The sequence below is a fragment of the Perognathus longimembris genome, chromosome 1, assembly GCF_023159225.1.
Source record: "Perognathus longimembris pacificus isolate PPM17 chromosome 1, ASM2315922v1, whole genome shotgun sequence".
Classification (NCBI taxonomy): domain Eukaryota; kingdom Metazoa; phylum Chordata; class Mammalia; order Rodentia; family Heteromyidae; genus Perognathus; species Perognathus longimembris.
Genome location: NC_063161.1, coordinates 49813069 through 49830028, shown reverse-complemented (window position 1 = coordinate 49830028; position 16960 = coordinate 49813069). Strand labels below are relative to the sequence as shown.

The 16960-nt window shown below is 50.7% G+C and overlaps 2 protein-coding genes across 2 annotated transcripts in view; both read left to right on the top strand.

Moving 5' to 3' along the window:
- The first annotated feature begins 4547 nt into the window (after positions 1-4547).
- On the top strand, positions 4548-11120 carry Igfbp6 (insulin like growth factor binding protein 6). The gene is made up of 4 exons (XM_048363766.1): positions 4548-5113; positions 9174-9313; positions 9432-9551; positions 10846-11120. The coding sequence occupies exons 1-4, from the start codon at positions 4780-4782 to the stop codon at positions 10966-10968; spliced, it is 717 nt and encodes a 238-aa protein (XP_048219723.1). The 5' UTR covers positions 4548-4779; the 3' UTR covers positions 10969-11120.
- A 1769-nt stretch (positions 11121-12889) lies between these two features.
- Soat2 (sterol O-acyltransferase 2) overlaps positions 12890-16960 on the top strand; it is a 12436-nt gene continuing 8365 nt past the window's right edge. The window contains exons 1-6 of the mRNA XM_048363656.1: positions 12890-12977; positions 13466-13521; positions 14875-15011; positions 15304-15363; positions 15657-15764; positions 16313-16589. Coding sequence (XP_048219613.1) covers positions 12890-12977; positions 13466-13521; positions 14875-15011; positions 15304-15363; positions 15657-15764; positions 16313-16589 — 726 coding nt within the window. The remainder of the gene's footprint in view (positions 12978-13465; positions 13522-14874; positions 15012-15303; positions 15364-15656; positions 15765-16312; positions 16590-16960) is intronic.

The following is a 16960-nucleotide window of genomic DNA, read 5'->3' as shown; positions in this document are numbered from 1 at the left end:
GTGGTCGGAGAGCAGCATTTGCGCAGGGTGGGCCAGGGCGGGGCGGGCTGCTTCGCTCCTCCAGCACGGCAGCCCCTGTGAGCTCCTCCTGCGCCAGCCCCGCGGTTCCAAAGGGGCGCGGTCCTCCACAACTGCTGCTCCCGCTGCTGTGGCGGGGAGTTTTAGTCTCCATTTCGTGTCACGCGCCTTCATCCTGGGGAGGACATTCCATCACAGAAGCCGAGAACTTCGGATGCAAAAGGCCGGCGGTTCACACGCCTGGGATCCCGGCTACGCAGGAGACTGAGAGCTGAGGGTTCCCGGTTCGAAGCCAGCCAGGGCCGGAAAGTCCGAGCGCGCGAGAGACACTTACCGCAAAGCCGGAAGTGACGCTGTGTGGCTCAAATGGTAGAGCGCCAGCCCGGAGCGGAAAGAACTCGGGGGCAGCGCCCACACTCTTAGTTCAGGCCCCAGGACGGGCACACATACACAAAAGTGCACCATGGCATGGAACCCAATGCTGTTCAGGAACAGAGGAGCCTTGGTAAAACCCAAGGAGAAGTAGGTCCAGTCCAAATGTGAGGGGAGGAAAGACACTCATTGTGTTGAGTACCTGCAAAAGACGGTGCTCAAGGCCATCAGGACCCCTGCATGGGAGATTCCTATCCCAGGTGGGAGTGTTCTCCTCCCACCTAATCACTCCTTCCACTCTGGACAGAAAGATTTCCTCTCCCTCACTGACGACGGGCTTGGAAGTCTCGTATTGTTACAGTTGATTGTAGATCTGATTGGCTCCGCTCCTTCAGATTTCAGATCTATCCCTTCTGTGTGTGTTTGTACATGTGTGCATATATGCAATTCTAAACTCTTTACATGGGCTGGAAGTTGAGGACTCAGGGATAAAGAAGGTAAAGGGAAGTGGGATGATTTGTGGTCTTCAAATCACTTTGGGTCTTATCTTACTGGAAATATAAGACCCAACAAAGATACACAACAAGATAACAAAGCAACACAAGAATGTTAATGAAGGGCTGGGAATATGGTCTAGTGGTAGAGTGCTTGCCTCATATACATGAAGCCCTGGGTTTGATTCCTCACCACAACATATAAAGAGCCAGAAGTGACACTGTGGCTTAAGAGCTAGAGTGCTAGCCTTAAGCAAAAAAAAGTCAGGGACAGTGCTCAAGCCCTGAGTCCCAAACCCCAGGACTGCCCCCCCTCACCAAAAGAAAGTAAATGAATTCAGCAGGAGGCAAGACTCAGCTGGCCAAGTAGGTGGGGGAAGATGTGTGACAGAATCTGACACATGAGCTGAAAGCTTGAAGACCCAGAGAAAAAAAATCTGGAAAACAGTTATGCCTCACCTTGACTTCCCCTTATCTCAATTCACGCCCCAAGATAGGAACTTGCCAGAAGGCTGCCAGAAAGGTGATCCTACCAGCTAGCTGAATCACACTATATTTGCAGGCCAGGAAATGACAGATGGGAACACAGGTCTTGGGGCATGAAGTACCCCAGAAAGTCTTTGAGAAGGAGACAATCCCATGACTGTGAATATATTTCATCAGGACATGTGGGAGGGTGTGTGGGGACTGATAACATAAAAACAGACTGGAGACCAGGAGGGGAGACACAATAGTTCACATCAAACACACATTAGACTCAGGCCTTTTGGTGCCGTGGTCACTGGTCTTGCTCTCTGTGTCTTCCTGCCTGTAGAAGAGCCACATATTTCTACATGTGGATGATATCCACAGCAGCAGCATAATGGTTTTAACCCTTTTATATTGTTCTCTGCTTGAGCCTACTGTCTTTTTTTCAAATTTCAGGCAGAAAATAGCCCAGGCCTGTTTCTACTTCTCAAAGAGATCTCAGCACCGGGGAAGGGGGATGCCATGAATTTAAAGAGATCAAGATAGCAGAATGTAGCCAGATGTTGGTGGCTCACCCCTGTAATCCTAGCTACTCAGGAGACTGAGATATGAGGAACAGAGTTCGAGGCCAGCCCAGGCAGGAAAGTCCCTGAGACTCTTCATCTCCAATAAACTACTCAAAAAGAGCTGGAGGTGGCACTGTGGCTCAAGTAGCCTTGAACACAAAGAGGCTCAGGAACGGTGCCTAGGCCCTGAGTTCAATCCCCAGGACCAGCCAGCGCCCGCCCCCCGCCCCACCAAAAAAAAAATAGTAACAGAATTTAACCTGTGACAAGAGGAGGAAATTTGGCCTAAATCTTAGCCCAAGCTAGTTGGTCTTTCTCAGTCTTCTAGAAGCTTATCAACAAATTCTTCTCATGCAGAGGCCAAGTACACTTCCAGGGATTTTCTCTTAGCCCATTCTCCACCCCAGGTACCTGCCATTTGTTCATAAATCTGCCCTGCATGCTAAGGCAGAAGGGAGGAAAAGTAGAATTAAAGATCTGAACCATAGCCAGGTGCTAGTGGCTCACGCCTGTAATCCTAGTTTCTGAGGAGACTGAGATCTGAGGATTGGGGTTCAAAGCCAGCCAGGGCAGAAAAGGCTGTGAGACTTATTTCTAATTAACCACCAGAAAACGGGAAGTGGCTCTGTGGCTCAAGTGGTAGAGTGCTAGCTTTAAGCTGAAGAGCTCAGGGACAGTGCACAGGCCCAGGGTTCAAGCACCACCACCACCAAAAAAAGATATTTGCCAGAACCCTAAGCAAGTTGATACATAAACTACACACACACACACACACACACACACACACAGCAGCCATATGAGTGGACAGGGCTCTGAGGCCAGAGCTTGGAATAGGAGGTCCTGGAACTATAGCCCACACCCTCTTCCCTCCCAGTCTAATCTGCAATCTTGTAAAATGCAAAACACTTGTAAAATACAGCTCCTAGGGTCCCAGGGTAGCCTGGGGGGGGGCGGTGCTAAAAGTAACATTATTTTTATTTGGCATTTGCCTAAAAGTTCAGGAAGCCCTCACTGACCTTCTTACTTGGGGGCCCAGAATTAATCTTGGTCCATGCCCAAAGCCTGTGTTTTAGGAAAGAATGAGATGGCTGTTACGTAACCCCGACCTGGGCGGGGTGGGCTGCCTGGAGGAAACAGTCCTTCCGTCCTCCTGCTAGGGGCACTGCGTGGGAAAGGGCAGGTCAGCTGCAGCAGAGGCGGTGGAGAAAGAGCAGGCGAGTGGGAAGACAGAATGACCAGGCCCATTCCTTTTCAACGTACCCTGGTCATAACACAGCCTGAGAAATCCAATGAATGATTGGGCCTTGGAGAAGGGAGAGGAATTGGGGGACAGCTAATCTAAGGGGTAGAGGTGAGGGGGAAGGGAGGGTTTGCTCTCTGATTGCTTGCTGTCCCGCGCAGCATCCAGAATGTAAATTTGTCCACATCTCCTTCCACAATCTCAACTGACCAATTTTCCTTACTTCCCAGATGTTCATCCAGTATGTCCTTTGTACCTTCAGCTTCCAGACATGAGGAGAGCCTGCCGCCACAATGCTCAGGTCTGCTACGGTTTATTCAAGGTGTACTGCTTTTCCTTCTGCTGATGTGAGCCACAGAGACCAACAGAAGAAACCAGAGATGTCCAGCACTCACTCTTCCCACTTCACCTCTAACACTTCTCAACCCCTTCCACAGTCTTGCCCCATTTTGGTTCTTTTGATTTTTCCATAAACACATCTCAGGAAGACTTTGTCTCCCTTCCTCAGTGTTGCCTTTCCTCTCCTCTCTCTGGATCTTCCTCCTGTCAGCACGAGGTTTTTACAAAACCCCATTATCTATTTCTATCTATTTCTCTCCACACTGGTCTACATCCCTCTCATGATCCCCCAATACCATCTCCTCTCAGTTTCCTGCCTGCCTGTGTGTGTGTGTGTGTGTGTGTGTGTGTGTGTGTGTTAATACCAGGGCTTGAACTCAAGGCCCTCCCTTGTTCTTTTTTCTTCTCAAGCCTGGCTCTTTATTATAGGCTCTACTTCTGGCTTTTTGCTGGTTCAGTGGACATAAAAGTCTCTCAGACTTTTCTGCCCAAGACTTTTCTGGCTTTGAACTGTAAGCAAGGCTCAGATTTCAGCATCCTGAGTAGCTAAGATTGCAGATATAAGACAGCAGCGTCAGGCTCAGTTTTGTGGTTGTTGTTGTTGTTGTTTTCTGGGGCTTGAACTCAGGGCTTGGGAGCTGTCCTGGAGCTTCTTTTTGCTCAAAGCTGGCACTCTACCACTTGAGCCACAGGTCCACTTCCAGCTTTTTGATGGCTAATTGGAGATAAGACTCTTCCAGACTTTCCTGCCTAGGCTGCCTTGGAACTGCAATCCTCGAATCTCAGCCTCCTGAGTAGCTAGATTTACAGGCGTGAGCTACCCACAGTGGGCTCTTGGTTCACTTGTAGCCCTGCATCTATTCCTCATGGAGCGCCAGATTGCCCTATCTCCCTACACAAATGTGCTAACTAGATTTCAGGTTCCTCCTTCACCCTGCCCTTCCCTTCTTCCTCTCCTCCCCACACCACAGCCCAGTCCCTCTAGCCAGCTGAACTGCTCCCAAATTCTGGGCTAGATTCCCAGGAACAAAGCAAGAAAAAGTAGAGCAATTTGAGAAGTAAACAGAAACTGGGTAGGGAACAGTGAGGAGCACCCAGGTGGGAGGGGGGCTCTCCAGCCCCACCCAGTTTAGGGAATGCCTCTGCCTGTCCCCCTCCCTCCTTCACCTGGCTCTTACAGGGCTCAGCCCCTGACCCACAGCTACTTAAGGCACGGCAGGGCAGCCTGCAGCAGTTGCGCCGAGACAGTTCTGGAAGGGGTGGGCAGGGCAAAACTCTGATCATGACCCCCTACGGGCTGCTGCCACCGCTGTTACTACTAACTCTTCTGCTTGCTGCCCACCCAGAAAGTGCCTTGGCACGGTGCCCAGGCTGCAGGCAGGCAGTACAGGAGGGTTGTCCCGGAGGCTGCCTGGAGGAGGAGGCTGCTAAGAAGCCCGCAATGGAGGGCTGCGCAGAAACTGGGGATTGTGTCAGGAGAGAGGGGCAGCTGTGCGGGGTCTACACTCCTTACTGCACCCCCGGACTGCAATGCCAGCCGACCAAGGATGAGGAGACACCTTTGAGGGCACTGCTACTGGGCAGAGGCCGCTGTCTTCCGGTCCGCAAGCCCTCGGGTGAGTCCACGCCCTGCCCCGGTCCCTCCCAGGAGAAACTGTACAGATCCCAAAGGATGCCGGCAGGTACCCATGCAAGCTCCGGATCCTGCCCAGTGATGCTGCCTCCTCTCCCACCTTCCGGTGGGGGAGAGGGGACAGAAAAGTGAGTTCTAGAAATAGAAGGCTGGGTGTGGTTAGGAGAACTGGGGAAAGGCAAGGTGTTTGAGCTCCCAACTTTCTTTCTTTTCTTTTCTTTCTTTCTTTTTTCCTTCCTTCCTTCCTTCCTTCCTTTCTTCCTTCCTTTCTCTTTCTCTCTCTCCTCCTTCCTTCCTTTCCCTTCTTTCCTTCCTTCTCTCTTTCTTCTTCCTCCTCCTCCTTCACTTTCTCCTCTTCCTTCACGTCTTCCTCCTCCTTCACCTCTTCCTCCTACTCCTCCTCTTCCCCCTCCTTCTTTTTGGTCCATTTTCCCTGGAGGGAAATAGGTAAGGGGGATGGGGGGCATGTGGAAGATTTAGAGCTTCCCTTGTGCTTCAGCAGGCCTAGCTCCTTCAACCCCAGAGACCAGGCTGGAGCCAGGACCCAGCTCCAATATGGAGAAACAGGGAATGGAACCCTAGACCCCCAAATGTTACATACAAAGAAACCTCTCTCTCTCTCTCTCTCTCTCTCTCTCTCTCTCTCTCTCTGTGTGTGTGTGTGTGTGTGTGTGTGTGTGTGTGTGTGTGTGTGTGTGTGGTCCCGGGGCTTGAACTCAGGGCCTAGATGCTGCTTCTTAGCTTCTTCATTCAAAGAGCTGACACTACCACTTGAGCCACAGCTTCACTTCCAGATGTTTTTGGTGGTTAATTGAAGAGTTTCACCAACTTTCCTGCCAGGGCTATCTTTGAACCACAGTTCTCAGATTCTGGCCTTCTGAGTAGGTAGGATTATAGGTCTGAGTCACTATAATCAGGCAAATTTACTTTTATTTTTAGGTATTGGGATTTGAACTCAAGGACTTGCACTTGCTAGGCAGATGCTCTATCACTTGAGTCACACTCTCAATCCTGCTCTGTGTGTGTGTGTGTGTGTGTGTGTGTGTGTGTGTGTGTGTGTGTGTGTGAGAGAGAGTCCCGGGCTTCAACTCAGGGCCTGGGGTTTGTCTCTGAGCTTTTTTTGCTCATTGCTAATGCTCTAACACTTGAGCCACAGCTCCACTTTGGCTTTTGGGTGGTTAATTGAAGATGAGATGTTCATGGACTTTCTTGCCGGGGCTAGCTTTAAGCCTCAGTCCTCATCAGATGTCAGTCTCCTGAGTAGCTGGGATTATGAGAGTGAGTGAGCCTACAGCCCTTGGCCCTGAGCTCCTCTTAATGGCAGTGTAACAAGCATCTGAAAAGGGAGCACAGAAGATGCCTGGAGCTGTACTCAATTAGACTGGTGACAGGAAGAAGGCCCTGCTTGGAGGGCTTGGGGAGGGAGAAAGATCTGAGAAAAGAAGACAACAGGCCAAGTCAGGCTTATATGACTTAAACTTGTTTGGAACCCTCTACCCTCACCATCCCACCCATCTCTAGGGAAGAGCATAGGAAACTGAGTCACTGGGTGGGTAGCAACCAAGTGAGTCAGCACCAGAAAGACAGAAGGGCAATGGAGAGATGGGAGGGGCAGGCAAGGCAAACTGCCCCACCCCCAAAGGCATCTCAGCTTTTGATTTTTCCATGGAAAGGAATGAAAATTTTAATTTGGACTTTCTTTTAGTCCCAAGTGCCAGTTTCCAATCTTGTAGGGATTCTCCTCTCTCTGGATCTCTCTCTTTCTCTCTGTCTCTTTCTCTGTCTCTCTGTCTGTCTGTCTGTCTGTCTCTCTCTCTCTCTCTCTCTCTCTCTCTCTCTCTCTCTCTCTCTCTCTCTCCTCTACAGGAACTGGGACTTGAACTAAGGTCCTGAGCTCTGTCCCTTAGCTTTCTCCACTCAAAGCTAGTGCTCTACCACTTGAGCCATACCTTCACTTCTAGCTTTTTGTTAGTTAACCAGAGATTAGACACTTGCAAATGTTCCTGCCCAGGTTGGCTTTGAACTGCAGTCCTCAAATCTGTCTCCTGCTTGGCCAGGATTATAGACATGAGCCACCAGTGTCCAGCTTAGGGGGATTCTTCTTTCTCTGTTTGTCTTTTCTTTTTTTTTGGTACTGAGGATCGAACCCAGGACGTTGCACTTGGTAGGCAAGCGCTTTGCCACTGAGCTACATCCCAGCCCAGGGATTCTCTTAAAAAGAGTGATCTGGGGGCTGGGAATGTAGCCTAGTGGTACAGTGCTTGCCTAGCATGTGTGAAGCCCTGGGTTCAATTCCTCAGCACCATGTAAGCAGAAAAAGGCAGACGTGGCGCTGTGACTCAAGTGGTAGAGTGTTAGTCTTGAGTGAAAGAAAGCCAGGGACAGTGCTCAGGCCCTGAGTTCAAGCCCCAGGACTGGGAAAAAAAGTGATCTGGAATCTGGGCAGGTTTAAGAAAGGCAGTTTGGAGTGTGGTCTTTAATCTAGGGATTGAGGGATAGGTCTGAGGAGACTAGGGGGCCTTGAGGAAGAAGAATAAGAGGATTGCAGAAAGAAAGGACTGTCAGGTTAGAAATAGAATGCTGATGGGAACTTGTCTCTAGGCAAGGAGATGGGCTGATGGTCCCTTTAAGAGGTCTCCTATCTAACTCCAAGCAGTGCATGTTTCCTATCTCTGGGTTTCCTACTCCTGAATTCATTCCTCACCCTTTTCCAGGCCTGGGCTATTCCTAGGGCCCTCAGAAACTCACTCCAAAATTAGGAGCAACCTGCAGGTTGGTAACTTTTCCCTCACTTCCTGCTCCTTTGTAACCTGCCTCAGCCCATCCTGGTTCAGGATGGAATCCAGATGTTGCTGTAACCACTGGGGTTGAACTGGGCTGAACCACAGAGGACCAGAAAGAAGAGATTACCCCTGCAGTGCCCCAAAGTAACCACATGTCAAGCCTGAGAGGGGTGGGCTGAGTCACAACAGGGTCACAGCAGGGACACACATTCCACTTGGGTCCCAGTTGACCCCCTCTAGTTCCTCGCCCTTCTGCCCCATCTCCCTGGCTTCATGCGCCCTCTTCTGGTCTCTGGTAGAACAGCTATTTTGGCCTCCTAAAATGCTTCTCCTTATAATCCTTAAAATGACTCTGGAAAGCTGGGCGCTAGGGGCTCACACCTGTAATCCTAGCTACTTAGGAGGCTGAGATCTGAATATCATTGTTCGAAGCCAGCCCAAGCAGAAAAGTCCATGAGATTCATTTCCAGTTAACCAGCAAAAAGCCAGAGCGGAACTGTGGCTCGAGTGATTGAGCGTGCGCATGCACACATGTCCACACACACACACATACACACACATACACTTACATTGGAGAGTGTTATCAGGAAAAGCAATATAACTGTTTCTTTCTCTTTTTTTGCCAGTCCTGGGCCTTGGACTCAGGGCCTGAGCACTGTCCCTGGCTTCTCTTTGCTCAAGGCTAGCACTCTACCACTTGAACCACAGCGCCACTTCTGGCCATTTTCTGTATATGTGGTGCTGGGGAATGGAACCCAGGGCTTCGTGTAAATGAGGCAAGCACTCTTGCCACTAGGCCATATTCCCAGCCCAATATAACTGTTTTTGTTTGTTTTTTGGTTTTTTTTTTTTTTTTGGCCAGTCCTGGGCCTTGGACTCAGGGCCTGAGCACTGTCCCTGGCTTCTTCCCGCTCAAGGCTAGCACTCTGCCACTTGAGCCACAGCGCCGCTTCTGGCCGTTTTCTGTATATGTGGTGCTGGGGAATCGAACCCAGGGCCTCGTGTATCTAAGGCAGGCACTCTTGCCACTAGGCCATATCCCCAGCCCCACAATATAACTGTTTTTTACAGAAAGAAATTCTGGCCAGAATAAGGCCACAGAGGAATCAGGTTCTAATATCCCTCGCAGTTTCTCCTAATCCATTAGACCCTCTGTCACTCCCACTTCAAGTATTAGGGGGAAGGTCAGGCTCTTCTCTTGCTGGTCCTTGGCACCTGCATGATTCTTTGCTTCTCCTCCCCTTCCTTCTACATCCACAGGGGAGAATCCTAAGGAGAGTAAACCCCACCGAGGTGCCACCCGCTCCCAGGGCCTGAACCGCAGAGACCAACAGAGGAACCCAGAAGCCTCCAGCACTCCCTCCAGGCCCAATCCTGGGGGTGTTCAAGACACGGACATGGTGCGTCCAGGGCTGGGAAGAGAACAAAAAGGATAGGAATTTCTGGAGACTTTCATTAGAGACTTCCACCTCTCTGTGAACGCCAGTCCTGGCTCTGAGCTGCCCGTTCTCCCTGCAGGGCCCCTGCCGCAGACATCTGGATTCGGTGCTGCAGCAACTCCAGACGGAGATCTTCCGGGGGACTCAGCCCCTCTATGTGCCTAACTGTGACCACCAAGGCTTCTACCAGAAGCATCAGGTAAGAAACTCCTCCAGCCCCAGTGCAAGGCTCCTGTCCAGGAGTGGGGAGGGCTGCCTTACGAAGTTACATAAAGGAGAAGGTCCTTGCCTTTCAGGATCTCCCAGTTTTAGGACCCACACAGACATAGGGAATAACCAGCCATTGTAGAAGAGAACTTAAAGTACCTACAAATGGCCTCCCCATAGCTCTTGAACTTAAGCCCTCAGAATCCTCTGGAGGGTTTGTGAACACTGGGAGAGCTGAGCCCTAGCTACCTGTAGTTTCCGGTTGAGTAGGGGCGGACTGGGCCTCAGAGGATGCATTTCCCACACATTCCTGATGGTGCTAGTGCTGTTGGGTAGGAGCCCCATTTTGAAAACTACTGTGTGGAAGTGAGGCTTACAGCTGTAATCCTAGCCACTCAGGAGGCTGAGAGCTGAGAATCATAGTTCAAAGCCAGATGGGGCAGGAAAGTCCATGAGTGTCTTATCTCCAGTTAACTACAAAACAAACAAAAAAACAGAAGTGGAGCTGTGGATCAAGTGGTAGAGAACCAGACTTAAGTTTAAAAAAGCTAAAGGACAGCACCTAGGTTCTGACTTTAAATGCAATACCAGTACAAAATCAAAGGAAAGAAAGAGAGAGAGAGAGAAGGAGGGAAGGAAGGAAGATGAAAGAAAGAAAGAGGCTGAGGGCTGGGAATTTGGTTTAGTGGTAGAGTGCTTGCCTAGCATGCATGAAGCCCTGGGTTCAATTCCCCAGCACCACATAGACAGAAAAAATTAGAAGTGACGCTGTAGCTCAAGTAGTAGAGTGCTAGCCTTGAGCAAAAAGAAGCCAGGGACAGTGCTCAGGCCCTGAGTTCAAGCCCCAGGACTGGCACAAAAAAGAAAGCCGGGTGCCAGTGGCTCATGCCTGTAATCCTAGCTACTCAGGAGGCTGAGATCTGAGGATCACAGATCAAAGCCAGCTGGGCAGGAAGGAAGAGTCCATGAGACTCTTACCTCCAATTAACCACCAGAAAACCACAAGTGGCGCTGTGTCTCAAGTCATAGAAGGCTAGGCCTTGGGCAAAAGAGCTCAGGGACAGTACCCAGGCCCCAAGTTCAAGCTCCACAACCAACCAAAAGTAAAAAGAAAAGAAAAAGAAAACTACCGTTTGGACCTAGCAGAACACAGTAGGCGAAAGGGGGAAGTAAAGGGAGGGAACTACCTGTCAGATGTCTCAGCTCACTGGGGCTCAGGAGTCCCTTCTCATGTCTCCCACTGGAAGCCCCCATGTTGCTTCTGATATGTGTGCCTCTCTCTCTAGTGTCGCTCCTCCCGGGGGCACCGCCGGGGTCCCTGCTGGTGTGTGGACCGGATGGGCCAGCCCTTGCCAGGGTCTCCAGATGGTGATGGAAGCTTCCTCTGCCCCACTGGGAACAGTGGCTAAAGCCATTGGGAGCTGACAGGGTCATGGGGCTGTCATCTCAAAAAAATCCACCTGCAGGCCATCTCATTCTCCCCATCACCCCTGGGCCCTTACAGATCTATTTGGATACATAAAGATTGTTGTCATCAGCTTGGGGTGTTAATAAAGCTGTTTGGGGGATCTCTGGCCCATGTCTCTGTGTCACTTCTCCCAGTCCCAGAGCCCTGAGACCTTTTTCTCTTCCTGGTGGACAGCCTCAGTCCCTCCTGCTTCACTTAGAACCAAAGGGACAGTAGTCACTGGCACAGGTCTCCAGCCCCCAGGCCTCACCCTGCTAGCCACCAGGAGTTGGGGGGCGGGGGGAGACTGAGATCAAGGCTTCAGTCAGGTTGTGACCTTGTTTCCAACACTGATCTTTGGATTTAAGGGCAGGGCAAAGATTAATAATTAATCCCCAACAGGAACTCAGCAAAGAAGAACTCTCAAAGCACCCTGCCCTCCGTGACTTCCTACCAAAAAGGGAAGGCAAGTGTTCTGGATTGAGCTCGCATCTTTGGCTCTTGCACCAGACCCTGGACTGTCAGATTTACCTTGACTACTTCACTTGTGTTTACTTTATGAAAGAAGGACTTCTCTCACTCCGCCCCCGCCCCCCGCCATTTTTATTAGAAGGCTTTAAAAGATTAGGGGCTGGGGATATAGCCTAGTGGCAAGAGTGCCTGCCTTGGATACACGAGGCCCTAGGTTCGATTCCCCAGCACCACATATACAGAAAACGGCCAGAAGCGGCGCTGTGGTTCAAGTGGCAGAGTGCTAGCCTTGAGCGGGAAGAAGCCAGGGACAGTGCTCAGGCCCTGAGTCCAAGGCCCAGGACTGGCAAAAAAAAAAAAAAAAAAAAAAGATTAGGTCACTTGCCTGAAATTACACAGCTAGTCAATGATGGAAAGAGATTTGCTGGCTCATGCCAGTAATCCTAGCTACTCGGGGAGTTGAGCACTGAGGATGGAGATTCAAAGCCAGCTCAGGCAGAAAAGTCCATGGCACTCTTATTTCCAATTAACTAGCAAAAAAAATAAAAATAAAAAAGCAGAAGTGGAGCTGTGGCTTAAGCCTTGCGTGAAAAAGCTAAGCAAGAACATGGGGCTCTGAGTTTAAGCCTCAGTACCAGCACCCACATACAAAGAAAGAAGTTTGTGCTCGATTTTTCCCTATGTAATTATACCGGACACTTTAAAAAAATTAATTGACAAGGTGTGTGCAAAGGGGGTACAGTTACATAATAAGGCAGTGAATACATTTCTTGTGATATCTTACACCCTCATTTTTCTTTCCCTTCCCTAGATCAGGTAGGCATATATACAATATCTAGTGTACCAAAATCATATACAGTAATACACCTGACACTTTCTCAGTGCTGAGTAAGTGCGTGTTTGGACTCCTTTCTGCCCACATGCTAATCCAAGCCGACGTGCAGGGGCCCTGATGCTCAGCATTCCCCAAAGGGGCCACATCACCCCAAGCATCAGTCATTTAGTATGGCCCATAGGACAATACTGTGCACAGTAGTTCCCAAAGATGTTTCTGATTCTTCCCTGACCTTCAGCCCGCCATGTTAAGTGATAAGCCTCAAAGAGACCAAGTCCCCCTGCCAGCCTAGTGCAGAGCCCTCTGCCTGGGTCAGGGCCAGCAGGCAGAGCGCTGGGCTTCCGGGTGGTAGCCGGGTGCTGAGGGACTGTGGCCGTCCTTGTGTCTGCCAGAAAGCAGGGCTTGGGTCTGAGAAGCACGGCTGTCTGATAACCTATTGCACTCCAGAGCCCCCACCCCTCCTCCAGAAAGGACTTTAGTCCCTGGAGCTGTCATCTGAGCCAAGTGGAACAAGAGCTCTGCAGCAGGCAGGCAGAGCACAGTAGCAGCCACCCGCTGCCCACTCCAGACTCCCATCATGGAGACAAGGGCGGCCCGCGGGCGGAACCGCAGACAGAACGGAGAAGGGCTGGGGAAGAAGCAGCAAGAGCAACCTGCTGGAGAAGGTGAGCCGCCCCTGGGAGGGGTACCAAGGTCAGTCCAGGTTGGGTTCGAGATGCGTTGTTGAGAAGAGTCTCTTGCTGTCTAACTTCAGTCCTTCCTGCTGTTGTGGGAAGCCAAGGAAAGGTGGATGCTGACTTCTTCCCTCCACCGCCCAGCAAAGAGGTAGAGGAGAACAGCAATATTCAGATGAGTGGCCTTGCCTTGTCTTTCTGACCCTCTAATGGAGCAGGTGGGGTAGTTTACTGTTCTCCAGGTACCCTGTTTCCAGCACAATCATCGGGCTCCCTCTTGCTGGTATTCCCCGAGTCCCCTACAAAAATAACTTCCTCTTCTAGTTGCCCCACCCATAATACTAGACATCACCTGGCTGGGGGGAAGGGAGGCTACTGAGCTTGCAGGAAGCAATTTCCTAGCCAGAGGATACCCTTGGGCCTGTAGAACTATTAACTCTTCCCCCTTGAGTATGCCCTTTGACCCCCCCTCCTCCTAGGAAACACTGAGACGCACAGAGCCCCAGATTTGGTGAAATGGACCCGACATATGGAGGTGAGAGACCTCAGAGGTCAGAGCTCAAGATGGACAGGTCCTGGGGTGGCAGGAGGCAGGGGTGAGAATTGCTTTGGTAATGATTTGTGCTTGATTTCAAAGGCCAGGTGAAGGGTTAAGATGGAGGAATTTGAAACACATCTCCTCAGGACAGGGACCAAAAGTCAGTCCATATGAAATCTTCCTGTTAGTATGGCTAGAGTTCAGAGTGTGAGGGACATAGGTGACCTGGCTAGAATTGTGACACTTTTTTTTTTTTTTGGTGCCAGTACTGGGGCTTGAACTCAGAGTGGGGCGCTCTCACTTGGCTTTTCAATCAAGGCTGGTGTTCTACCACTTGAGCCACACCTCCAGTTCTGGCTTTTTGCTGGCTAACTGGGGAGGAGAGTCTCTCCGACTTGTCTGCCCAGGATGGCTTCAAACAGAGATTCTCGGATCTCAGCCCCCAAAGTAGCTAGAATTATAGATGTAAGCTACCAGCACCTAGATTACTTTTGTTAAAAAATGGAGTTTCATTGTGCTGGATTACAACTCACAATCAGCGAGACTCAGTCTCTCAAGTGGCTGAGATTACAGGTGTGCATTCTTACATCTGACTTGTGCTATCATTCTTGATTCTTCCTGATGCCTTTGGAAGCAGGCTTGGGAAGCCCTGGACAGGGTCATGGCCTCTCTCCCTCCCTCTCTCTCTCTCTCTCTCTCTCTCTCTCTCTCTCTCTCTCTCTCTCTCTCTCTGTGTGTCTGTCTGTCTGTCTCTCTCTCTTTCTGTACCAGTCCTGGGGCTTGAACTCAGGGCCTGGGTGCTGCACCTGAGCTCTTTTGCTCAAGGCTAACACCCTACCACTTTCAGCCACACTTCAGCGTTCGGCTCTCTGGAGTACTTAATTGTGGGTAAGAGTCTCACTGATGGGGCTGGGAATATGGCCTAGTGGCAAGAGTGCTTGCCTCGTATACATGAGGCCTTGGGTTCAATTCCCCAGCACCACATATACAGAAAATGGCCAGAAGTGGCGCTGTGGCTCAAGTGGCAGAGTGCTAGCCTTGAGCAAAAAGAAGCCAGGGACAGTGCTCAGGCCCTGAGTCCAAGCCCAGGACTGGCAAAAAAAAAAAAAAAAAAAAAGAGTCTCACTGATTTTCCTGCACAGGCAGACTGTGAGCCTCAGTCCTCAGAGCGCAGCCTCCCCAGTAGCTAGGATTCTAGGTATGAGCCACCAGCACCAGCGGCTCGTCTTTCTGTTCCTAGCACTTAGCATTGTTCCTGGCCTAGAGAGAAGTTCAGGAGATGTTTGGTGAATGACAGAACAGCAGGATGGATTCAGGGACAGTGGTCTGTCTTCTGGTTTTGACATGTAGGCTGTAAAGACTCAGTTGCTGGAGCAAGCACAGGAACAGCTGGTGGAACTGATGGATCGGGCCATGTGGGAGGCTATGAAATCCTACCCACAACAAGACAAATCTCTGCTCTCCACTCCCCCCACTTCCTCAAGCAAGTGAGTCTGAGGATCCAGAAGGCTGAGGGATAAATGTGTAGCATTCTTCTACTGTAAGATCATGAGCCGTAAACATGTTCTTTTGCCAGCCTTAGCATGATCCCGACTCTAGCCCCCTCTTTTCTCCCTTTACTGTGTGGCCCTTCTGACACTGGCCTCTACTTTCTGGGCCTGATCCTGACTTTTCTCTGCTATTGCCATGGCTCTCAAGTTTCTGACCTTCTGCCTGGTCTTGCCCCTCCCCCTGGTCTTCTTTTGGATCCTGACTGTGTGAACAACTGCCTTAATTCAGGACTCATGGCTCATCCTTTGGAAAACGAAAAGTTTTCATCCTACGCAAGTCTCTGCTAGAGTAAGTCAGGGGTGAGGACAGGGGATGGGAGGATGAGAAAAGGCTTTGGCTGAGGGTCTAGGACACCTCAGTTTTCTTGCCCCGACTCTCTCTAGGTGGCTTGTGGGAGGATGTGGAGTGGGCTTTGCTCTGAGTGTAGCTGTAGAAGATAAGCCACCAGGGGGAGAAGCCACAGGACAGCCCTTAGCTAGAAGTGCTCAATTGGCAGGCCCCACGCCCTCATAGACAGTGCCCGTGCTGGGGTACAGGCCTCTGCAGACCTCCCACCCTGACCTTTGGCCCCTTCCCTCCAGTGAGCTGATGGAGGTGCAGCACTTCCGCACCATCTACCACATGTTCATCGCCGGCCTGTGTGTCTTCATCATCAGCACCTTGGCCATCGACATCATTGATGAGGGCAGGTAAGCCCTTTCTGCCTGGGATAGGCACCCTGCTCAGTGTTTGGCTTTCAGTGTTCCACCTGCCCCCGGCCCTTTGATTATTGGGTACTCATTAAACATGGCTTCTAATGGCCTTCCCACCTAAAGTACTCCTGGCTGAGATGTGAGGATTGAGGCTCAGAGCCAGCCTGGGCAGGAAAGTCAGTGAGACTCTTATCCCCAATTAACCACCCAAAAGCCAGAAGTGCAACTGTGGCTCAAGAGGTAGAGTGCTAGGCTTGAGCAGAAAAAGCTTAAGGGTCAGTGCCCAGGCTCTGTGTTCAAGCCCCAGGACAGGCACTAAATTAATTAACTAATTAATAAGTAAATAAAAATTTTAAAAAGGTAATTAAGAATGAACCCCCTCCATGACTGGATCTCAGTGGGCAAGGCCCTGCACTAGAAGTCCTGGGTAACAGAGGCAAGGTGTGAACACCTGCCATGATGGGTCATTCCAAGAGCTCTCACCGAAGAGGAAGGGGACAAAGATGAGTTACATTTTTGTCTACTCTTTCTTTCCCCACTCCAAGGCTGGGACTAGAGTTGGACCTACTGATCTTCAGCTTTGGACAGCTCCCCTTGGCGCTAATCACATGGGTCCCCATGTTCCTGTCTACTTTGCTGGTACCCTACCAGGCCCTGCGACTATGGGCCAGGCCTGCCACTGGTGGAATCTGGATGCTGGGTGCAGGCCTGGGCTGTGTGCTGCTAGCTGCCCATGTGGCACTACTCTGCCTCCTCCCGATCCACGTGGCCGTGGAGTGTCAGCTGCCCCCCGCCTCCCGCAGTGTGCTCGTCTTTGAGCAGGTGAGCACAGGCAGAACTTCAGGGCTGGGAGACGGTAGATAGCGCAGGGTTTTATTTTTGTTTTTGTTTTTTGACTGGATCAGAGCTAGTTACTAGGGCCAGAATCTACTTTAAATATTTTGGGGGAGCTGGGCACAGGTGGCTCATGCTTGTAATCCTAGCTACTCAGGAAGCTGAGGATCGTGGTTCAAAGCTTACCTGGCAGGAAAGTCCATGAGACTCTTATCTCCAATTAGCCACCAGAAAACCTGGAAGCAGTACTGTGGCTCAAGTGGTCAAGTAGAGCGCTAGCCTTGAGCAAAAGAGCTCAGGGACAGTGCCCAGGCCCACAGTTCAAACCTCATGACCGACAGGGTGGAAAAAAAAATACA

Excerpts from the sequence above, each read along its gene's own strand:
- Igfbp6 (XM_048363766.1), top strand. The coding sequence starts at position 4,780 with ATGACCCCCTACGGGCTGCTGCCACCGCTGTTACTACTAACTCTTCTG. Across the intron at positions 5,114-9,173 it reads TCCGGTCCGCAAGCCCTCGG|GGGAGAATCCTAAGGAGAGT; the intron begins GTGAGTCCACGC and ends CTACATCCACAG. Across the intron at positions 9,314-9,431 it reads GTGTTCAAGACACGGACATG|GGCCCCTGCCGCAGACATCT; the intron begins GTGCGTCCAGGG and ends TTCTCCCTGCAG.